At 42.1% G+C, this 24,745-nt stretch overlaps 1 protein-coding gene and 1 long non-coding RNA gene across 3 annotated transcripts; one reads left to right on the top strand and one right to left on the bottom strand.

The window, feature by feature from the left end:
• Window positions 1-6,285, top strand: LOC134298013 (uncharacterized). Of its 2 annotated transcripts, XR_010004983.1 has the most exons (4): window positions 1-4,275; window positions 5,222-5,337; window positions 5,976-6,032; window positions 6,115-6,285. It is a non-coding gene; the product is annotated as an uncharacterized LOC134298013 (long non-coding RNA). The 2 variants fall into 2 exon arrangements; XR_010004982.1 differs by having other exon boundaries at window positions 1-5,337.
• A 2,281-nt stretch (window positions 6,286-8,566) lies between these two features.
• On the bottom strand, window positions 8,567-15,946 carry lipt1 (lipoyltransferase 1). The gene is made up of 2 exons (XM_003229457.4): window positions 15,517-15,946; window positions 8,567-10,203 (listed from the first exon to the last, which is right to left on the bottom strand). The coding sequence occupies exon 2, from the start codon at window positions 9,954-9,956 to the stop codon at window positions 8,838-8,840; it is 1,119 nt and encodes a 372-aa protein (XP_003229505.2). The 5' UTR covers window positions 9,957-10,203; window positions 15,517-15,946; the 3' UTR covers window positions 8,567-8,837.
• Window positions 15,947-24,745: the final 8,799 nt, after the last annotated feature.

Here is a 24,745-nt window from a genome sequence, read left to right as displayed (position 1 = left end):
TAATAATAGTAAAAGTAGAGTAAAAGTGTCACTTTCCAGGAGCAGATAGGTATTGTTTCTCAGAGAAATAGGAAATAGTAAAAATAAAAGAGTAAGGATATATGTGTATGTTGTCGACCGCGCTTTTGGGGATCGGGCCCTTAAGGAGAGTCCCGATCCGGTCCTGAGAGAACGGACCTTGGCGGAGCCAATAGGAAAATATGAGCCGCAATACAACCTGAAGCCGAAATGAAGAAGGTCCGCCAAAGTTGAAGGAAAATCCGCCAAGGAGTCTTTATTGAGCGATTCAGCTGAAAAGGACTCTAGTAGTGATCATTCAGTCTACTAGGGTACCATATATCAAAAATAAAGCCATATTTATACAGTGTTTCAGTCTGACAGCCCCTTGAATTTCCCGCCCCGCTCCCCCGCCCATCTGATCGCGGATAGGCTAGAGGGTTGAACGAGGCGGGCTTTCGTTTCCCGCCTTGCTCTGCTGGCCCAATAGGGAGCTGCTTTTTGTCCCCACTCGAGCCAATCAGGGAGGAGAAGGCGGGAGTTATTGAAACAATGAAGTGACTGAGCAGGAAAGATCGGATTAATTCCTGCCCGGCCGAATTCTAAAGGGATTAATGACAGCAATCAAGGGTTCCTGTCACGTATACAGATTTCAGATATGCCTTGGGGTGTCAGAGGTGGAAGTAGGGATGGGTGGTGATGGGCTCAGCAGGGCGCCTTCCTGAGGTGTCCTGGATTTCCTTTTGGAGGAGATATGACAATGTTTGCCTTGAGGGCGAATCACCTTTAGGTCAATACTCCGAATTTGGCGACTCAAGCCCTATATTGTCCATGCAATCTGAATTTGATTGGGTTAAGCTGTGGCAGATTATCCTTTTGTTTTTGGGAAGGGAAGCCTGGGTCATAGGATCTGGGGTTCATGTTGAGTTCAAAATATTTCCTATTTGATTTCATGATTTGACAATTATATGAAATAAAATGAAAAATAAAATAAAGTTGGAATATAAACCCAGCTGGGAAAAATACATATTTTCCGGGGATCCCAAAGAGTACAAATACATATAGGCAGATAGATGGATTTCAAGGAAATAAGGGAGAATCCATAGAGGTGGGTTACATTGCATAAAGGGGAATCATGAATGATATAAACAATTGAAAACATTTGATAAGAACGAAGTTCACAACATCTGGGGAACCCAATATGGAAATTCATAGAAGTGGAGTTCTAGCAGCATGATCTCACAATTCATGAAGTTAGCCCAACGATTAGAAATTCATACAACAGTGATTCATGAGGGTGTCCAGGTACATAGAATATGAAAATTCACGGATACATGAGGAAAAGAGTTCATCTGTGGTGGAAGGAATTCATAGAGATGGCATGGGGAAGAGGCACATGTGGGTTGCAGTCTTTGGAAGTATAAGATTTCATAAGTTCAGGGATAGGTCTGGGGAAGAGTGTTCTTCTCCTTCATAAAATTATGAAGGTATGAATGAAACGTGGAGGGCGCCCGTCCAGGCACCCTCCTGGCAGCTGTAGAGAGGGTGAAGGTCCTTGGAGAACTATGTCTCCCCAACGGGAGAGCGATCCCCCCATCCCCAGTTCACAGAAAGGGACCAGGGATCTCCTAAAACCATCCCGCGGGTCGCGGGGAGAGGAAAGTCCGGGATAAGGCTGGAAGAGAGCAGTCTGGCTTGAAAGGAGCAGTCGGTTCCGTTTGACAGTCAGCTGATGAGGTGCCGAGAACTGGACCGATTTTGGTTCCGCTGGTGGTCCTTGAGTCAGGAGCCTTAGGAAGGGTTAGTACTAAAAGAGGAGTGTGCTAGGGGTAGTTTTGATAAAGATATGAGCCAATTTGTATCGCCCGCCGTATTAATCTATGGCGGAGGAGCCTCAGCCAGAGTTAAAGGGACGGACGGGTTAGATAGAGAGAGAGATTGCGTGCAAAAGAAGGAGTCAGGGAAAGACACAAAATAACCAGGTAGAGAGTGTTACTGTTAAAAATGAATGCTACTTTTATTGGGGGATTTGTTACATAGTTCAGGGAAGGGGAAAGTGAAGAAAAAAAAGGTCTTTTAACAATAGTCTGCTGCGGTCCCGCTCCGTTCCTTAGGTGATGGATCTGCGGAACTCTCCGCTGCGGGTTCAAATCAATTTGAAAGCTGGGGCCTCGGTCATCATGTGCATGAGCATACGTTTATGTGCAAAAGAAAATAATTAAGGAGGCAACTAATAGTATAAATATTTTCTTTTAATATGAAACATCAATAGATCTTAACAAACTGAAAATTATTTAAAAATACAAAAAGAGGAAATAACCCAATGAAATCTCTAACAATACTAATAAGTAGTACAATAAAATTAAATTGAAAAGAAAAAGAAAAAATTGAAGAGAAAATTTTATTAAAAGCACAATGCAAAGATATTTAGATAGGCAAATATAAAAAAAAAAGGTTGTGAGAAAAAGTATAAAGAAAAATTAAAGAAGAGAGCAATAATAACCACAATAATAATGGAAATAGATACAGAAAATCAAAATATGCTAAAGTCATTGAATACAAAAAGAACTTTAATTTTCCCAAAAAACACTGCCCAGAAAATCATTGGATCAGTAACAAGATGCATAATATCAACTATAAAATTAATTACTGAATATGAATAATTTAGGATTTTGAAAATTCTAATACTAATGTTATAAGGTAAAAAAGCTATAAAATGCTGAATTATACTATTAAAAATGTTAATAAGTGTATTCCATCAAACTTCAGATTCCAAACTCCAAAAACCAAGAATCACAAAAAAGGGGAGGGGAGTTAAGGAAAGCATAAGGACCATCCGGCTTGGGCAGCTTCAGGACTGACACGAAGAAGGTCATCCTCTGAGACAACTTGGTGAGGATTCAAGAGCAAGAGTGGGAAAGGCAAACCAGTTGATTTTGTTGTCACACATCTCTCACATGCCCAGCGTAGGCATCACAATATAGGCAGCAGTACCTACTGTGGGAGCAGCACTCCCCAACTGTGATAAGGAACAGTCAACTCTCTGTAGGTAGGTCACCTTGAATCCCACAAAGCCAATGACAAAGACCAGGAGTGACAGTATCTGTGCTGAATCCAACATTGCCTTGGGGGCCTCAACTAAGCTAGGGAGGCAAGTGGCAGTTGGTGGTGCTTCCGATGACCTTAAAAGGCCAGGCACACTCTCAGAGACGGTAGGAGTCCCCTGAGTGGCATGAAGTGGTGATGTGTCCAAGATTTCACCCTCCGTTGGCATCATGGAAAGGGCTGGAGTCACTGTTTTGCGAAGCTAATCCCTGTGCTTCTTTTCACGGTGCTATTTGCAAGAATGGTCCGCAGTCACCAATTCCACCAATCTGCCTGGTGTTGTGTGTTCCTTCACCATGACGTCAGCCTTGAGGGTCTTGGCCTTCTTGGCCTGGATGGAAGTGGGCTCCTGAAATGAGCGTTTGACGGCTTTCCGAATGGTTGAAGTGGATGGTGCCTGCAAGGTGGAAGTTGACGCCATCGAGGCTGGGGCTGAGGAAGGCTTCGGACTTGAGGCCAAAGCCAAAGGAGTTGGTGAGGCCGTTCTCAAGGATGACTTAGACTCAGTCCGGGGTATTGCAACTAACTTGGAGGCTGCTGTTGAGGCCAAGACGCTCTTCGCCAACAGCGAAGGCTTGGAAGTTGCAGGCTTGGCAGTAGTCAGATGGGCTGAGCTCAAGGAAGGCTTCAATGCTGATACAGAATCAGACTTCACTTTGGATGGCCCTGATGCTTTTGACACCAATTTTGTGGGCATCAAGGTCACAGGAAACAAGGCGTCTACATACAGATAGGATATGAGGAGGTACTTCCGATCCCGTCTCTCCTTCGGGGAGAACGCCCGGCAATGAGCACAGGCCTGCACGATATGCCCCTCACCAAGACAAATGAGGCACTTCTTATGACCATCTTTTTCCAGTATCTTCCTTCCGCACTTGACACAACACTTGAAGGATGATGTTGAAGACATTTTGAGAACAAACAGCAAGCCAAAGAGCACAGGAAAAGAGTAGAGAAACCGTAAAGCAAGCCAGTTCAAATCAAAGACGATAGAAGGCCTAACCGAATCCTGAATCGAAAGAAACGGTCGGCTTGGTGGCAGTTGGCCCTTTATACGAGCAGAAAGAATTCTAGAAGTTTCTGAAAGTTCTGCGTATGAGACCCATGTATGTGATTTTGTGGTATGTGATACCACAAAAAGGGTACATAATGTCCCGTGATGAATTAGACCAGGTAATGTGTTAGATATGAATTAAGAGAAAGACTTTGGAATCAACCATTACTAGATTCCACCTTTGACCAGGCTTAATGTTCTATATATATTGGGATGATCCACACCTAGAAGTCTAGGTCTACACTTCTCCAAACCCTTGAAGGCTGCACACACCTTCTGTGTCCCCTATTCCCATGCCCTGGGTACAATTGGCACTTTGGGCCAAAAACTGGAGGCACGGCACTTGCCTATGGCAAAGCCTGAGAGCTGCAGACAGGCAGCATTTGTCCTACTCCTGCTCTACAATCATTAGCAGCAGCTGTACTATTTCAGAACATGGTTGTTGCATTTTCTTGCCAGAAATGCCAAAGATTCAGCCTGGCAACCTCTGTATGAAAAACATGTGAATACCTTTGAGTTCTAGTTTTGTATTTTTTTCAGGCCGATCAATAGTACACATTGGTGGGATATGAATGGTGGGTGGACCTGTGTAGAAGGCTATGTTTAAATAAGTAATTAATAACGGGAAGAGGTTTTTGTCCCCATGTTATATTTTTAGTCTTCCTTGTCCCTCTTATTGAAGCCTGTCTCTTGGTTGGGAAATATAGCTATGCTAAAGATCCATCTCATCCTTCTTGAACTGACACCACCCTGTGGATTTTTTTGGGATGTCCAAGTTTGATGACAGAATTAAAATTCTTTGTCAGAGAACCCTATTGTTCCTTCCTGAACTATAGCAATAAATTCCTGGTATTTCCGAAATTTACAAAGAAATGGTAATACACAGTGTACTTCATAACATGCTTTGTGGATCTGGGCTGTAAATGCTTATTCTTAAAGCAAATTTGCAATCATCAAAGTGAAAATAGCAAATTGGGCTTTTAATCAAAAGAAGTCTATCCATAACTTGAATTTAAAATGTTCTATTTTCAATTTAATTTGAAAAACATGTATAAACTTTAATAGGTCAATGGACGAACTCAACAGATAAACAGCTTAGAAGATATTCGACAGTCCCTGGAGGATTTTGGTGTAACTCTGCATGTATCATATTCTTCTTCAATATATGACCGAGAGATTAGGTTGGTGAAACATGTGGAAAAATGACAAGTTCTTAACACTAGTTTGTGTGTTTAACATTATTTGATAAGTGTGGTTGGAAACTTACTACTGCCTACTCCTGCTCTTGTTAAGATTCAGACCTGTATTGTATATATCAATATCTACATCCATTTATTGTTCAAATTAATATTTGCCTCTCCTTCTTTTCTGTTATCAATCAAAAAAGGTTCCACCTCTTGCAGCAGGCAAAACACCTTTAGGTACTTATTAGGATATTAGGGCAAGTGACTTTTCATATCAAGTGGGAGTGTCCCATGAGCACTCCATACTTTGGGTCTTCTCTGAAACTTCTGCTGCATATACAGTAAAATACTAATATGGGAAAGTGAAGCAATGTGGACTATTGTCCTTCCTTGAAAATTCAGAATGTCCAGTAAATGTTTTAATGAGAATACAACAATCAATGCAATCACTATATATAAAATTAAAGGTATAGTTGTAGAGATTGAAACAAGCAACTTTATCACTGATTACTGATGCATTGGCTCATATATTAGTTAAATTAGTTGTTCACATTAGTAAACAGTTATGAAATTAGTACATTTCAAATATTGTTGAGATGTAAATAACTTTTAAAAATATCTTTTGAAATCAACAGATGCAACAATGGATGATTAAAACGGGAACAGACTTTGATTATTTTAAGAAACCACAGGTGAGGATTGCTGTTTATTTAGTCTTTGAGTAAACCTGTGTTACTGAATCATATGTTTAGCAAAATCCTTTGTCTCCCACAGGACCGTTTTTGCCTTGGATACTATGACCTTGATTTGAGACGGTGTCATGAAACTACTGCGGATATCTTTTATATTAAGCCTATGAAGAAAATAATTCTTACTCTTTTTGTAAGCTATTTTGTCTACTGTGCACTTTTGTAAATAAATTCAACTTTTTGTTATTTTTTAAAATTGCATTTATTTCCTGAACTATAGCACTAAATTCTTGGTATTTCAACAATCTACAAAGAAAAGATTCCATAAGATGTATTCATTATAATTATATTAAAATGTACTGTCCCCCATGTTGTTTGACATATACATGAAGCTGCTGGGAGAGATCATCCGGAGTTTCAGGGGGAGGTATCATCTGTACGCAGATGATGTCCAGCTCTGTCACTCCTTTCCACCTGTCACTAAGGAGGCTGTCCAGGTCCTGAACCAGTGTCTGGCCACTGCGTCGGACTGGATGAGGGCGAACAAATTGAAATTGAATCCAGACAAGACAGAGGTCCTCCTAGTCAGTCGTAGAGCCGAACAGGGTATAGGGTTACAGCCTGTGCTGGATGGGTCGCACTCCCCCTGAAGACACAGGTTCGCAGTCTGGGTGTTCTCCTGGACTCATTGCTAAGCCTCTAACCCCAGGTCTCAGCGGTGGCCAGGGGAGCATTTGCACAACTTAGACTTGTGTGCCAGCTGCGCCCGTACCTTGGGAAGTCCGACTTGGCCACGGTGGTCCACGCTCTGGTTACATCCCATTTGGATTACTGCAACGTGCTCTACGTGGGGCTGCCTTTGAAGATGGCCCGGAAGCTCAAATTAGTACAACGGGCGACAGCCAGATTAACTGGGGCGACTTACAGGGAGTGTACCACCTCCCTGCTAAGCCAGCTCCACTGGCTGCCGATATGCTACCGAGCCCAATTCAAAATGCTGGTTTTGACCTACCAAGCCCTAAACGGTTCTGGCCCATCTTACCTGTCCAAACGTATCTCCTCCTATGAGCCTGTTAGAATCCTTAGATCGTCTGGAGAGGCCCTGCTCTCGGTCCTGCCAGCCTTGCAGGCACGGCTGGTGGGAACGAGGGACAGGGCCTTCTCGGTGGTGGCTCCTCGGCTATGGAACACCCTCCCCAGTAACATTTGGCAGATACCAACACTCCTGGGCTTCAGGAAAGCCTTGAAGTCATGGTTGTGTATGCAAGCATTCAATGAATGAGAACATGTACATCACATGGTCTGGACTAAGATGTACATATGAGGACTTTAGATGAATGGATTTTAAGTTGGATATGTTTTTAACTTTTTTATTATGTATTTTACTATGTTATGTTATTAATGTATCAGAACTGTTGGTGAATGTATTGTGTCAGGCATTGAATCTTTGCCTATTATTGTAAGCCACCTTGAGTCCCCTCGGGTAAGAAAGGCGGGGGAAATATATATATATATATATATATATATCAATCAATGTAGTGCAGGAAACAGAAGATAATATTCAGTGTACTTCATAAGATGCTTTCTGGATCTGGGCTAAAAATGCTTATCCTTAAAGCAGATTTTCAATAATCGAAGTGAAAATAGCAATTCAGGCTTTTAATCAAAAGAAATCTGTCCATAACCTGAATTTAACATTCTCTGACTATTTTTTAATTTAATTTGAAAAAAAAATATAAACTTTAATAGGGCAACGGAAGGAGTCAACAAATAAACAGCTTGGAATTCGACAGTCCTTGGAAGATTTTGGTGTAACTGGATGTATCATATTCTTCTTCAAGACATGATCGAGAGATTAGGTTGGTGAAACATGTGGAAAAATAACAAATTATCAACACTAATTTGTGAGTTTAACATTAGTTGATAAGTATGGTTTGGAAACCTACTGTTGCCTACTTCTACTCTTGCCAAGATTCAGACCTGTATTGTAAGTTTTATCAATATACACTTCAATTTATTGTTCAAATTAATATTTGTCCATCCTTTTCTGTTGTCAATCAAAACAGGTTCCACCTATTGCAGCAGGCAAAATACATTTAAGCACTTCTTAGGGTATTAGGGCAGGTGACTTTTCATATTAAGTCGGTGTGTTCCAGGATCCTGCCACCCTTTGGGTCTTCTCGGAAGCATCTGCTACATAGAGACAATATTAATATAGGAGAGTGAAGCAATTTTGACTGTTGACTATCCTTGAAAATTTGAAGGACTTGGGAGGAGGAGAATATCTGAATGGCTCTATTACCTGATGTACATATCTGCCTATCACATTATAGGACTCTAGAAAAAGTTCCACTAAACTCAGCAATTACTTTAGAGCCAGCTTGATATAGTGGTTAAAGTGATGGACTATGGCTTTGGAGGTGAGGGTTTGAATCCCCGCTCAACCGTGGAAACCCACTGGGTGACTAAGACAGGTTCTACTCTCTCAGCTTTAGAAGAAAGCAAAGGCACCCCCTGAACAAATCTTGACAAGAAAACACTCTGATAAGTTCACTTTATGGTCACCATAATTTGTAAATGTCTTGGAAGGCACACAACAACACAGCTAAGACATTTCAACAGTTCCTATTGTTCACTTTCTTTTAACAAGAGTTGACCTTGTGTTCTGATTTTACATTTTAAAAACAATTTATTACTTCAATGTAATTCATTAGATCTCTTATGTTCAGCCAATTCAGGAAAACCATGCGCTGGAACAATCTTGTGCTTGATCTATAATGATCAAGGATCAAATTTTGTTACATATTGTTACATTATAGCAACTAACTTCTCACATAGCATATTCCACTTGTTGTGTAACTTGTAATCTGTACATGTTCTCAGCAAAGTCGTTGCCACTGCAGAGGTTTCGCTAGGACAGAATTTGCTGCCAATAAGATAATCATTGAGTTCATTGCACATGGTTGGTGGTAGCCAAAACTGAGGCACATCAATATGGCAAGTTTCAATTTTGCCATTTTTGATCTCCATATTTATCTTAATTTCAACACTAGATTGTTCATGTACTATGTTAAAAGATGTACTAATACTGAACTTCGGTGTTTTGCCATACAACCAATCCCAAGCTTGAAGTTCTCTTGTTTTCTCCATAATTCCACGAAATTTTGTTTCATCGGCTGGATTTATAAGGATTATATGGTTACTGATTTGATGGCATGAAGCATATTCTTCAGCAATGGCATCGATGAGCATCTCACAGTTTAATGTCGGGTCTTCTTCAAAGAGGTTTTTCACTAAGGCAGGCACACTTGGAGTTGCATTGCTTTTGATCCCATTGTAGGGACTCTTTAGCACGGTTGATAAAACAAATTTATCTGTGCTACATAGCAAAGTGCAGTGGTGATAAGCAGCAGCCCTCCCTAATTTTGCAGCTGTTCCTGAAATCTTAAAAATCCCATTTAATAAGAGATCGTATCTTTCAGTTGCCTTCACATCTAATTGGGGTCGCAGGGCTTTTAAAGCTTTAACAACCAATTTCAAATTTTCCATTCTTTCATATTTTTTCCGATTGGTAAAGAAAGTGAGGTTGATATTGCCAGGATCATGGTAAACTGTGCCTCCCCCACTTCTCCTTCGAGCGAGTTTTATGCCTTTCTGCCTCATTAATTTGAGATTACATTCCTGCCAGGGATTCTGGTGTCTGCCGATCACCACTGTAGAAGAATTTCTCCACAGGAAAAGAATATGTCTGTTGTCTAAATCCATATTATCATGGATCCAGTCTTCTAAAGCCAAATTCTCATAAACGTCCTGGGAAACAGACTGTAGGACCAGCCCTCCCCTTGACGCGTGCTGGAAACCAGCATTTGGGATTTTGAAAACATGATATAATGGGAAGCACTTCTTCAGAGATAACTGAATGATCATGTTTCATGGAAATCCAATGATCAGTTTTCAAAAGTTGGCACTTTTGCATAATCGATTTCTTTGATACAAATGTATCTTTTCAAACTATTGTTCCAGTGTCATCCTTTTCAAAAAGCACAGAAAACAATATTTGTAAATTGGATTATTTTGTACAATATCTCTCCTTTCTGATGAGAAGACAATGGAATATTAAATCCTGGAGTAATGCAGGAAATTACTTATTTCTTTTGTGTGCATCAGTGGTAACCTAAGGAGAAGAACATAAAGTATTTATTATTTATTCCTAAATAGTTAATTCAGAATGATATAAGGAGGCCAGTAATAAGTTCAATATGTTAATAATTATAATTTTAGTCCTTGAATATGCAAGGAGAGCGTACTAATTTTTAGCATACAATATCTCATGCCAAAAATTATGTAGTACCTTTGTGTCTCACTTAAGTAAATGCTTCTTTTACAGCTCACTCATATATGTCAAATATTACACTTGGGTGAAGGGTGTTAAGGTATATAGAAAACTGGGTAAGTTTTCATGAGGATCAGTACTAAAGTTACCACAGATGTATGCGTGTGAAGAAAGAAAGAATCCATATGCAGGAGCATTGCGTGTGTCAATAAAAGCAAATGGTTTTTATTGATACAATCAGTGGGATATAACAGGGAAAGGTTACAGTATACCTTTTTTTGACCTTTTTACAAACCCTAGCTGTAGGTGCTGAGCAATCTGCATTTTCCTGCATATGGTAGGTACTATGCACTCTGGAAAAGCCCATTTGCTTTGTGTATAAGTTCGCTAAGCTGAATTAAGCTGTATTTTATTTTGCATTTCTGAAGGACTGTATTTTGCTACATTTGCAGAAGGCTGTTTAGTTTCTCTGCTGGAACTCTGCTGGAGAGAATAAACTATATTCTTTTGTGTAAGTCTACTGCAACCCTGGTGTTATTTTGTGTTCAAGGGGACTGCAACTGGAAAGCACAGAAGGACACTTCAGTTTTGTGCTGTGAGGGACAGATTGTTTTTCTGGCACTAAACACTATAGAGGGAATGCCACATATAGTTTCTATGACACAGGTTATCAGATGCTGTACCGGTATGTTGGCTAACAGCAATAAATAAATAAATAAATAAATAATCCCAGCATTAAAAAGGGAAGGGAAACATTATTTAAATTCCTTAAAGCCTGCTTCCTTTCTAGGATCCCTTAGAAACATGGATCGTTTTGGCCCAATGTTTTGGATTACCAATTTTTATAATCTTTTACTACTAGCTAGGCTTTTGAAAAGCTTGAAAATATATGGAAAACCAGAGCTTCCTCAAGCTTGGGCTAGATAAAGGCACAGCAGAGTTTCTGAGTCCTAGGGCTCATGGCTTTGTAGGCAATGGAAACATTTTGGAATCATTCCCATGGTTTCCCCAACCTTTAGTAGATGGGGATGTTCATGGAACTTTCTCAATCATAGCACTATGTAATATGATTTTTGTTCCTGGGTTATAAATGTCATTTCCTAATTGTTTCTATCATAAAAACATGGAAAAGGCTTATTAAACTGCGAAAACGTTGGTTTTGCAGGACATCCTGCAGCACATTTTAGTTTTTCAATGAAAAGTAAGTAATTCTCAATAGTTCATTTAATAGGCATTCCCTCCCTTCTGGGCTCCACTTTCTCAACTAAAACTTGTAGTTGAGCCAAAAAATAGCACTGGAAGACCAACACTGCAGAATTAGAGCAATGTGACACCATATTAACTGTCATGGCTCAATGCTACAGAATTCTGAGATTTCTAGCCTTGCAGGCTGTTTACCCATCTTGTCAGAGCTCTCTGTAGTCCAAGAAACTACAAAGCCTAGTATTCCATAGGATGGAATTTATTTATTTATTTATTTATTTTATTTATTACAATATTTATATCCCGCCCTTCTCACCCAACAGGGGACTCAGGGCGGCTTACAATAAAACAGACATATAAAAACAGTACAATACACTATAAATTAGTTAAAAAATTAACTTACATATAACATTCATAAAATGCATTTATAAAATATAGATAGGCGTGTACAAGTTTAAAAGACTGGGTCTGTCAATTGAGTTCCAGTATACATAATAGTAATTAATGCTGCTGATTCTTATTCGAAAGCCTGGCCCCACAACCAAGTTTTTACCTTCCTACGGAAGGATAGGAGGGAGGGAGCCTGCCTGACTTCAATGGGGAGGGCGTTCCATAGGCGGGGAGCCACTACTGAAAAGGCCCTGTCTCTCGTCCCCGCCAGCCGCACCTGTGAGGCTGACGGGACCGCGAGCAGGGCCTCATCCGACGATCTTAAGCTTCGAGGTGGGTCATAGCGGGAGACACGTTTGGATAGATAAGCTGGGCCGGAACCGTTTAGAGCTTTATAGGCTAAAGCCAGCACCTTGAATTGTGCTCGGTAGCTAATCGGCAGCCAGTGGAGCTGACGTAACAGAGGAGTAGTACGCTCCCTGAACGCCGCTCCAGTTATTAACCTGGCAGCTTCCCGTTGGACTAATTGAAGCTTCCGAACAGTCTTCAAAGGCAGCCCCACGTAGAGTGCGTTGCAGTAGTCTAAACGGGATGTAACAAGGGCGTGGACCACCGTGGCCAAGTCTGGCTTCCCAAGGTACGGTCGCAGCTGGCGCACAAGTTTTAATTGTGCGAAGGCTCCCCTAGCCACCGCTGAGACCTGGGGCTCCAGGCTCAACGATGAGTCCAGGATCACCCCCAGACTGCGCACCTGCGCCTTCAGGGGGAGTGTGACCCCATCCAGCACAGGCTGTAACCCTATACCCTGTTCGGCCTTCCGACTGACCAGGAGGACCTCTGTCTTGTCTGGATTCAATTTCAATTTGTTGGCCCTCATCCAGTCCGACACAGCGGCCAAGCACCGGTTCAGGACCTGAACAGCCTCCTTAGTGACAGGTGGGAAGGAGTGACAGAGCTGGACATCATCTGCGTACAGATGACACCGGACCCCGAAACTCCTGATGATCTCTCCCAGCGGCTTCATGTAGATGTTAAACAACATGGGAGACAGTACAGAACCCTGCGGGACCCCACAAGTCAACGGTTGTGGGGCCGAGCAGGCGTCCCCCAATGACACCATCTGGGACCGACCCTCCAGGAAGGACCGGAGCCACTGCAGGACAGTACCTCCAAGTCCCATTCCTGCGAGGCGTCCCAGAAGGATACCGTGATCGACGGTATCGAAGGCCGCTGAGAGGTCCAGCAGAACCAGCAGGGACACACTCCCCCTGTCCAGTTCCCGGCGTAGATCATCGACTAAGGCGACCAAGGCTGTCTCAGTACCATGCCCCGGCCTAAAGCCAGACTGTGCCGGATCCAGAAAATCAGTGTCAACCAAGAAACCCTGGAGCTGCGAAGCAACCACATGTTCCAAGACCTTGCCCAAATAGGGGAGATTGGAAATAGGCCGAAAGTTTCCGAATTGAGTGGGATCCAATGATGGCTTTTTCAACTTTTTTTTTTTGAGAGGTTTTATTCTAGGAGGCCAATCTCAGTTTCTACATAAACGAGTGAGCATTTCATCAAGGAGGGCGAAAGGAAAGGCCCGGCCTGGGTCTCCATGTGAGTGACTCCCCGTCCCATCATCCCCAGGACGGGATAAATGCAGCACGTCCAGACCGCCGGACATGGGTTTAAGGCCAAAGTGGTGCGGGATCTCTCGGGGCAAAGAGGGAGGCTATGGGTGTGTGGCGGATGGGAGGCGCAGTCAGCGGAAGTAGTTGGGGCAGTCGTGGGCCGAGAGGCGCCAGGCCCGCTCCAAGGCCTCCACCACCTCGGGCCGCAGGGGCCCCTCCTCGGAATGATGGCAGTTAAAGTGGTGTCAAATTGCTATACTGTAGTTCTGCAATGTGGATGGTCCAAAAGATCCAATTTGATCTAGGTTCGCCAATGCTATTCTATGTGGCATGTTTTGACCAGCACTGGAGGACCTAGAGAGACCCACAAACACTTCCATGTTAGAGATGAACGTTTTTGGAGCATGGATAAGTGAAACCATTGATATCAAGTTCATGGATAAGTGGGCGATATTGTATTGTTTCTCAACCAACTTTTTCAGTTCAACGAACAATAGAAAATTTCCATAAACTACCTTATCAGTTCTACCTCTCATAGACTTAACTTCTCTATCACTGCCTCCCTAAGGAGCTTTACCTACAACACTTTTCGTGTCAGGAGTGATCTCAGAAACTGCAAGTCGCTTCTGGTGTGAGAGAATTGGCTGTCTACAAGGATATTGCCCAGGGGACACCCGGATGTTTGATGTTTTACCATCCTGTGGGAAGCAAGAGCTGACAGACGGGAGCTCCCCCCGCTCCCCGGATATGAACCACCAACATCCATTTTTGCTAGAATGCAGCAGTAGCTGCATGATATCAGAAGATGAAAATCTTTTTGGGTCCACATCTTCGCTTCTTCCCTTGAGATCATCATTCAATTCCATAGTGGAGGATACTACACACAAATATCCCCACCTGATAATCTCAGGACATATGCTGAATTGATTTTGCACATAGCCAATTATATGGCCTTGATGTCACTACTACATTCTATCAAACAAAGAATAAATGTGCCTGGTCATCTTTGGCTGACACTTCTACTCCTCTGCTCTCCTCTCCTTTCCAGGTTTCCCAATTTACAGATCTTAATTTAACATAGGTTGCTGTGAGTTTTCTGGGTTGTATGGCCATGTTCTAGAAGCATTCTTTCCTGACGTTTCACCTGCATCTGTGGCAAGCACCCTCAGAGGTTGTGAAGTATACAGGAAAATAGGCAAGTGGGGTTTATATATCTGTGCAAGGTCCAGGATGGGAGAAGGAACTCTTGTCTGCTTCAGGCAAGTGTGAATGTTGCAATTGGCCACCTTGATTAGCATTGAATAGCCTTGCAGCTTCAAAGCCTGGCTGCTTCCTGCCTGGGGAAATCCTTTGTTGGGAGGCTGCCCCTGATTGATTCATGTACGGAATTCCTGTTTTCCGAGTGGTGTTTTTTATTTACTGTCCTGATTTTAGGGTTTTTTTAAATACTTCTGGCTACCTGTATTAATCAAGGTGGCCAACTGAAACATTCACATTTGTCTCTAACAAACAAGAGTTTTCTCCCACTCCACTTGACTAGTTTCGATCAAACCTCACAACCTCTGAGGATGCCTGCCATAGATGCAGGCGAAACGTCAGGAGAGAATGCTTCTGGGACATGGCCATACAGGCAAGAAAACTCACAGCAAGCCAGCCTCAGGCCCCTTCCTTTCCCCCCTCAGCCGCTAAGCGGCTGAGGGGGGAAAGGAAAGGGCCTGAGGCTGTTAGGAATGGTGGGAGTTGGAGTCCAAAACACCTGGAGAGCTCAAGTTTGCCCAGGCCTGATATGGGAAATACATGTCCGAGGATTCCATATCTTTGTGCCTTGGCAGTTAAAGTGGTGTCAAGCTGCATTCATTCTTCAGCGCAGACGCACCACACAAAAGCGTGGCCTGAGCTGCAGCCTCAAGGCAGAACCCGGACCCAGTCCTGAAAGCACTGCTACCTGGGCGGCGAGTCCTTAAAGTGGTAGGCGACCCGAAGGCCCCTCTCAAGGGCGGGCGCTGAATTCGGGAAGGGAGCGATCCACCTCCTCCTCCTCTCGGTGGCTCTCCGAACCGGGACTCGGCTCTTCGGCCGCGCAACCGAAGGTTTCCGGAAAGAGCCGAGCTTCCGCCGCAGCAGGAAATCGGATTGATCCATTTGCACATAGAGGTACGAAATAGTAAAGAGACGCACACCGGGAACTTCCCGAAATCATTATTGGGTTGCTGTAAGTTTTCCGGGCTGAATGGCCATGTTCCAGAATAATTCCTCCTTACGTTTCGCCCACACCCATGGCAGGCATCTTCGGAGGTTGTGAGGTCTGTTGGCAGCTAGAAAAGTGAGGTTGGCAGTCCAGCGAACGGAAGTGACCTGAGAGAGAGGGACGTGGAGAGCGAGCGGGACAGAGTTTGGCGCTCCTCTGCTCGGCTGCCTTTGCCTGTCTTTTCCGCCTCTCTCTCCCCAGCAGCGTTCCTTTGGCCTCCCCTGTGTCCCTTCTCCCTTTGGGGACTACTTTGTGTGTCCTTCCGCGCTGCTTGTCTGTCAGCCTTCCTTCTTTCTCCTCAGCTTGTCTGTCTCCTCCATTCCTTTTCTGTGATATCAAAACCACTCGCCCTTGCCTTCTAGACTTTCCCCTCAGCCTTCTTTCCTCTCAGGGACTATTTGGGCCTTCTCTCTTTTGTCTGCCTCGAGGACTAGGCCCTTAAGTCCTGCCTCACTGAGGACTAGGCCCTTGAGCCTCAGGCCTATTAGTATTAATATTAATATTTAAATTGGCCTGCCTTCCTATTTGGAGTCTTTGGCCTTTGAGCCTCGTCCTATTCTGATTGTTAATATTAATCTTTTAATTGGTCTGCCCCCCTGTTTGGGGCTTTTGGGCTGATTGAACATACTAATTACTCTGCCTCATTGCCATGGGCTCTTCCTGAGGCAAATTATTATTGCTGACAACACAAATGGTTCTGTGTCCCCAACTGCTCCTTAGCCTTATTATTAACAATAATAATAACATTTGTTGGCTTTGGCCCTCCTCCTTAGGCTTATTATTATTATTAATATTGCTATTGATATTGGTCTGCTTTCCTAGCTGTTGGCTTTGAGCTGTTTCTTAGGCATAGTATTACTATTCTAAATCAATTCTGCTTCTCTAGATGTTGGCTTTGGACTGTTTCTTGAGCTTATTATTAGTATTATTAGTACTATTATAAATCAATTCTGCTTCTCTAGCTGTTGGCTTTGGGCTGATTCTTAGGCTGCTTCTTATTATTATTAGCATTAGTATTATAAATCAATTCTGCTTTCCTAGCTGTTGGCTTTGGACTGTTTCTTGGGCTTATTACTATTACTATTAGTATTAATAGTAGTAATAGTATAAATCGATTTTGCTTCCCTCGCTGTTAGCTTTGGGCTACCCCTAAAGATTATTATTGATACAGTTATTGATCATTTGTTTTGCTCCCTTGTCAATTGGCTGCTCAAATTTAAATAAATAAATAATAAAAAAGTGAGGTTTATATATCTGTGGAATGTCTATGGTGGGAGAAAGAACTCGTCTGCTCGAGACAGGTGTGACTGTTGCAACTGGCCACCTTGATTAGCACTGAATGGCCTTGCAGCTTCAAAGCCTGGCTGCTTCCTGCAAAATCTCAACAAAGGATTCCCCCAGGCAGGAAGCAGGCAGGATTTGAAGCTGTAAGGCTATTCAGTGCATAGCCATACAGCCCGGAAAACTCACAGCAACCCAGTGTTTTGATATTCTTAAGTTTGCAGGTTGTAGGCAGGAGCCCTTTGCCTTATGAGAACAAGTGAGAGCAGTCTGATAAAGCTATTCAGAACTAGAAAAGGGGAATATATAAACAGTAAAACATAGAATATATAGATTTTTCTCAGTTTTATTGTAAAACAGTGTGTTCACAAGTGTTTATTAGGCTACCAATGCTTTAGGACAGAATTGATGACATATAACAAAAGTAGACATGGTAAGAAATACACAGAATTATATTATTGTCCTTATTTTGTATTAAGTGATTAATGATGCCAAATAAAGAGGAAGGCAGGATATCCTCATGGCAGTAATTTGTTTAACCTCTATTGCAGTTTTTCCACTGTTAAATACATTTGAGCACAAAGAATGCCCATTTACTTTCCTTACTTAATCATAGTAAGGGTGGAATACTAAATGTACTTACTAAAGAGAGTGCCCCAGTACCTACATGTAAGCACATATGCATAGGATTGCACCAGAGAGAGCAACCAAATTCTCAAAGAAGAGACTTTAGTACTGTCTTCCATTTAAATTAATAATTGTGTTGTCAAAGGTTTTCATGGCCGGAATTACTGGGTTGCTGTGAGTCTTCTGGGCTGTATGACCATGTTTCCAAACGCATCCTCTCCTGACATTTCGCCCACACCTATGTAATGCATCCTCATAGGTTGTGAGGTCTGTTGGAAATTAGGCAAGTGGGATTTATATATCTGTGGAATGACCACATAAAAGATTCCCCCCAGCATGAAGCAGCCAGGCTTTGAAGTTGCAAGGTTATTCAATGCTAATCAAGGTGGCCAATTGAAGCATTCACACTTGCCTCAAACAGACAAGAGTTCTTTCTCCCACCCTGGACATTCCACAGATATATAAACCCTACTTGTCTAGTTTCCAGTAGACCTCACAACCTCTGAGGATGCCTGCCATAGATGTGGGCGAAATGTCAGGAGAGAATGCTTCTGGAACATGGCCAGACAACCCGGAAAACTCACAACAACCCAATTGAATAATTATTCCAATATATTTCAGTAGAAATTAGTTCTATTGTTATATTTATTCATCTCGCTACTATTTAAAGCCATATAGGACAAGATATTCACAGCACTTGGTTGTAAATCAGGCTAATAAAAACTGTGCCAGGAGTAAATAAAACCTGACTATTGTAAAATAATTTGGATTAAAAAAGCAGAACATGATTACAGTATACATTGTTACCCATTTTTAAACTAATTGAGACATGTGTTTAATAGCTATATGTAAAACTATGGTAAATAATATAATAATATTTATTTATTACCTGCCTCTCCCTTCAGCTCGAGGTGGGACACAACATAGTCAAAGATATCTATAAAATTACACCATAACATAGAATATGATTTAAAAATCATAGTTAAAGCTGAGTCGGCCTGCTGAAAGATAGTCTTAAGTTGTGTCTTAAATTCTGACAGCTCATTTAGCTGTTGGAGTTCTTCCAGCTAGTCATTCCACAGTCTTGGGGAGGATGGTGAAAACGTCCTCTGGGTGACAGTCACCAGTCAGGTTCTGGCTGGTGGAGTAAGCGTCTGCCAGAGGACATCAATGTCCTAAAGGGCGGATTGTGCAGGAGAAGGTGATTCTGTAGGTCAGGGGTACTCAAACTTTTTCAACCATGGAGCCCTTTTTGAAGCAGAAGTTTCTTGTGGAGCCCCTAGAAATGCTTATATCTTCTATCTATATATATAAAAGTGTGATGGAATCCCGGCGACTGACAAAACAACAAAACTACAGGCCCCCCAACCTCGAAATTTGACAACACAACCCATCATCCACGCCTCTAGGTTGATACAACAAAAAGAAAAGAAAAATCAAGTCTTAATTACCCTGTTTCCCCGAAAATAGGACAGTGTCTTATATTAATTTTTGCTCCCAAAGATGCTCTAGGTCTTATTTTCAGGGGATGTCTTATTTTTCCATGAAGAAGAATTCACATTAATTGTTGAACAAAAAAAATGAACATTTATTATATACTGTACAGTAGTTGTCATCACAAACCAACTTAACCAGACAAACTCTGAATCCTATCAAGAATTTCATGTACAGCTGGTATGTACATTTACCAACCCTGCATGCTCTGGTGTTCTGTTTGACGGACATGCTTCCAAACAAAAACTTTGCTAGGTCTTACTTTCAGGGGAGGCCTTATATTTAGCAATTGAGCAAAACTTCTACTAGGTCTTATTTTTCGGGGATGTCTTATTTTCAGGGAAACAGGGTAGAGGGAGAGGAATAATTGTCTTTATCCAATTGCTGCCAGTTAGAAGGCTAAGCTCCGCCCACTTGGTCTCCTAGCAACCCACTCAGCCCAGGGGACAGGCAGAGTTAGGCCTCACTTAGGCCTCTTCCACAGATTATCTCATTTGCACTAGATTATATGACAGTGTAGACTCGAGGCCCTTCCACACAGCTGTATAACCCATTTATAATCTTATATTATCTGCTTTGCACTGGATTATCTTGACTCCGGAGCCCCGGTGGCGAAGTGCGTTAAAGCACTGAGCTGGAGACCGAAAGGTCCCAGGTTCAAACCCCGGGAGCGGCGTGAGCAGCCGCTGGTAGCTTCAGCTCCTGCCAACCTAGCAGTTCGAAAACATGCCAATGTGAGTAGATCAATAGGTACCGCTCCGGCGGCAAGGTAACGGCACTCCATGCAGTCATGCCGGCCACAAGACCTTGGAGGTGTCTATGGACAATGCCGGCTCTTCGGCTTAGAAATGGAGATGAGCACCAACCCCCAGAGTCAGACATGACTGGACTTAACGTCAGGGGAAACCTTTACCTTATCTTGACTCCACACTGCCATATAATCCACTTCAGTGTGCATTTTATACAGCTGTGAAGAAGGGGCCTCTTATAATCCAGTTCTAAACAGATAATATAAGATTATCAATATACAGTAGATTCTCACTTATCCAACATAAACAGGCCAGCAGAACGTTGGATAAGTGAATATGTTGGATAATAAGAAGGGATTCAGGAAAAGGTGATTAAACATCAAATTAGGTTATGATTTTACAAATTAAGCACCAAAACATCATGTTATACAACAAATTTGACAGAAAAAGTAGTTCCATGTGCAGTAATGCTATGTAGTAATTACTGTATTTACAAATTTACCACCAAAATATCACAATGAATTTAAAACACTGACTACAAAAACATTGATTACTAAAGGCAGACTGCGTTGGATAATCCAGAACATTGGATAAGCAAATGTTGGATAAGTGAGATTCTACTTTAATATGAAATAATTACTGTGATAGAGTAATACAGAACAATATAATCTCTAAAACCAGGACAGTAAATAAAGACCAACACTCTGAAAGCAGGGAAATTGGAAATTCCACAAAGGAAACAATCAGGGCCAGCTAACACAGACAAAAACAATCAAAAATATTGTATATTCACAATAATATCACCTGATGGCGCAGCGTGTTAAAGTGCTAAGCTGCTTAACTTCTGGACCGAAAGGTCGCAGGTTTGAATTGGGGGAGTGGAGAGAGCCCCCACTGTTAGCCTCAGCTTCTGCCAACCCTAAAGTTCAAAAACATGCAAATGAGAGTAGATGAATAGGTACTGCTCCGGTGGGAAGGTAACGGCGCTCCATGCAGTCATGCCACATGACCTTGGCGGAGTCTATGGACAACGCCGACTCTTCGGCTTAGAAATGAAGATGAGCACCAACCCCCAGAGTCAGACACGACTGGACTTCATGTCAGGGGAAAACCTTTACCCTTTACCTTAACTACCACAAATTCCTCAATACTTTATTTCCCATACCACCATACTTCGCCACAGCAACACGTGGCCGGACATAGCTAGTATTATATAGCTATATATATAAATGAGTGATGGCATGACGGCAACCAACAAAACAACAGGCCCCCCAACCTCAAAATTTGACAACACAACCCATCATCCATGCCTCTAGGTTGATACAACAAAAAGAAAAGAAAAATAAAGTCCTAATTAGAAGGAAATGAATAATTGGTTTTATCACCTATTTATATGTTGTGATAAAGCTTTTATCTATGTAAATCACAAGTTTTTATTTCTCTAAATCTTCCAGAATACTATTTTGAACATTGACCTGAAAATATGTACATATTTATAATTTATGTATAAAACCAGTGCTATAAAGTATTTCAAAATAACACATACCTCACCACTCTGTGTGAGAAACTACATTAAATTTTGAGTTAATTTTAAAAATATTGGTAATGGTGTTATAACAAAAAATGAAATTGTCACAGTATTGATGCATGATATCCATTGATATTATGCTGTGGTCCAACAATAATTTTAATTACACCATCAAGCACACCTAATGTAAAAACTGTACAGCACTTTTTCTTTTATATGATACCATTATAATGCAGTACTAGTTACTTTTACTAACCTGTCAGAGATAACCATCCAGAATGCAAAGCTTTTCATGGTGTGACGCTCAAAGTATAGCTGCTCTTGCTTTTGAAAAGGGTTGATGCTACTGACATTCAATCCTCTAATGAGTAGCAGTTTGCCAAGCAAGTCTCCTAGATACATATTCCCTCTGCTAATATGTACAGGATGCAGAAAACCTTGGGTCATATTTCCTCATCTCCCTTTATTCAGTTGTTTTGGAAATATCAACAGAAAATTAAAAGAGTGTTTCTACTGCTTTTACTGGAACATCAGTCAAACACACCTTCTACCAGTGTACTCTATTTAATCCTCTACCACTTTGTTTTCCCCTTCCCAGTTAGGATCTCATGCCTATGAAGTATACTTAGTCCACTGGCTGCTTGAGATATGGTTTTGTTGGTTTTATTGTTTTAAAGGTAATAGAAACACTATTTGAACTCTAGGTTGCCCATCAGACCTTTTATAATGCAATGTATTTTATGGTGTTATATTTTAATTTTGTTTTACTGGGCTTGGTCCCCATATAAGCAGCCCCAAGTCCCTTTGAGGAGATGGGGTGGGATATAAGAATAAAATTATTACTATTATTGACACAAAGATATAGTATGACACAGGAAATGACATATATATGCTGGATTTCGTAGCACAAAATCACAAGTCGAACACTTCCCAAGTGTTTAGGACTGTGTGATGTATTTTCGGATGATGCGTGCAGATCCCAGTAAGGTGGCCTTTTGCAGATGACAGATCGTAATTTTATTAATGTTTATTGTTTCCAAATGCTGGCTGAGATCTTTTGGCATGGCACCCAGTGTGCCAATTACCACCGGGATCACCTGTACTGGTTTATGCCAGAGCCTTTGCAGTTCGATTTTGAGGTCCTGATAATGGCAGAGTTTTTCCTATTATTATTATTATTATTATTATTATTATTATTATTATTATTATTGTAATATTTCTGCAAACAGCTGTTTTACCATGTATGTTGATGTTTCCCTCTTCTCCACAACTGTTCTTTTTCTTGTTTCGATTTTGGGTGCCCTCAGTTCTGTTTTTGGGAAAATTCTGGGATATTAGGAGGGGGCTGTTCGGATTCATAATTTGGATAATCCATTAGCACCAATTGAGAAACTTTAGAGGCTCATTTCTCTGTCATTTTTATGATTATCAGGGTGAAACTTGGCACACTTGTAGAACACATTTACAGCTGTAAATCTGCCAAGTTTCATGACATTTTGCTCTATGATTGCTATAATCATCATCTGGGACTCAAACTGGTTCCATGATTTCCTACGTAATCAGCGGCACAAGTATGTGCTTTCCACCTATGTAATCATGAAGCCAACAGGAAATTGAAAGTTACCTGGGAGGGCCAAGAGGTTAAACACTGTTTCCATCCTAAAGATCTCGGCATCATCTTAGATCGAACACTAACATATAGGAAACACTGCATGAACACTAAGCACAAAGTAGCTGCACACAGTAACATCCTGTGGAAACTTACTGGCGGTGCATGGGGTGCAGACCCACAATTGATAAGAGCATCAGCCCTGGCCTTGTCTTACTCAACTGCTGAGTATGCCTGCCCTGTTTGGCACAAGTCTGTCCACACGAAGCAGGTGAATATAGCACTGAACTAAACATGCAGAATAATCACAGAATGTCTTTAGCCTACACCTGTTGATAGACTTTATAAGCTAGCTGGCATCCCCCCCCCCCCCCCCCGATGTGCGATGGGAAGTTGCTGCCAACTGTGAGAGAAATAAGGTTGAACACTGTGAAAGCCACCCACTGCATGACCATCAGCCTACTCCCAGAAGACTCAAATCAAGGAAAGCTTCATGAGAACCACCACTCTTCTTAACGTTCCCCCAGCAACATCAAGAGTATCCCTCTGGGCAGCTAAACCAACTTGGAAGTCCCTGAACAGACTCGGAAGTGGAGTGGGCAGATCAAAAGACAACCTGGCCCACATCTATGGCAGGCATTCTCTGAGGTTGTAAGCTGTATTAGAAACGAAGCCAGGGAGGTTTATATATCTGTGGAAGGTCCAGGGTGGGAGAAAGAACTCTTGTCTGCTTGAGGCTAGTGTTAAAGGTGCAATTGGCCAACTTGATTAGCATTTAATTGCTTGCAGCTTCAATGTCTGGCTGCTTTCTGCCTGGAAGTTTACATAAGGTAAAGGTTTCCCCTGATGTTAAGTCCAGTCGTGTCCAATTCTGGGGGTTGGTGCTCATCTCCATTTCCAAGCCAAAGAGCCAGCGTTGTCCGCAGACACCTCCAAGGTCATGTGGCCGACATGACCGCATGGTGTGCCGTTACCTTCCCGCCAGAGCGGCACCCATTGATCTACTCACACTTGCATGTTTTCGAACTGCTAGGTTGGCAGAAGCTGGAGCTAACAGCAAGCGTTCACTCCGCTCCCTGGATTCGAACCTGCAACCTTTCGGTCTGCAAGTTCAGCAGCTCAGCGCTGTGCCACCAGGGGCTCCGAAAGTCTACATAGGGACCACCAAACGCAGGATTGCCCAAACATGAATCAAGGAACATGAAAGGCACTGCAGACTCACTCAACCAGAGAAGTCAGGCATAGCAGAGGACTTGATGAACCAACCTGGGCACTGCATATTATTTGAGAGCACAGAAATCTGGACCACTCTAACAACCACCACGTCTGACTACACAGAGACACCACTGAAATCCACAAGCATATGGACAATTTTAACAGAAAGGAGGAAACCATGAAAATGAGCACAATCTGGTTCCCAGTATTTTTTAAGAGCTCTAAAATGAGAACCGTAAATAAAGAGCAACACTCAGAAAATAGGGGAATTCCAGACAGGAAACAATCAGGGCCAGCTAACACCTCCCAACAAAGGATTCCCCCACGTAGGAATCAGCTAGGCTTTGAAGCTGCAAGGCCATTAATTCTAATCAAGGTGATTAATTACAACATTCACACTAGTTTCCAACAGCCAAGAGTTCT

Source organism: Anolis carolinensis, chromosome 3 (genome assembly GCF_035594765.1).
Source record: "Anolis carolinensis isolate JA03-04 chromosome 3, rAnoCar3.1.pri, whole genome shotgun sequence".
Taxonomy (NCBI): domain Eukaryota; kingdom Metazoa; phylum Chordata; class Lepidosauria; order Squamata; family Dactyloidae; genus Anolis; species Anolis carolinensis.
Note: the sequence above shows the minus strand (reverse complement) of the source record. Positions and strands in the feature narration are given on the sequence as shown.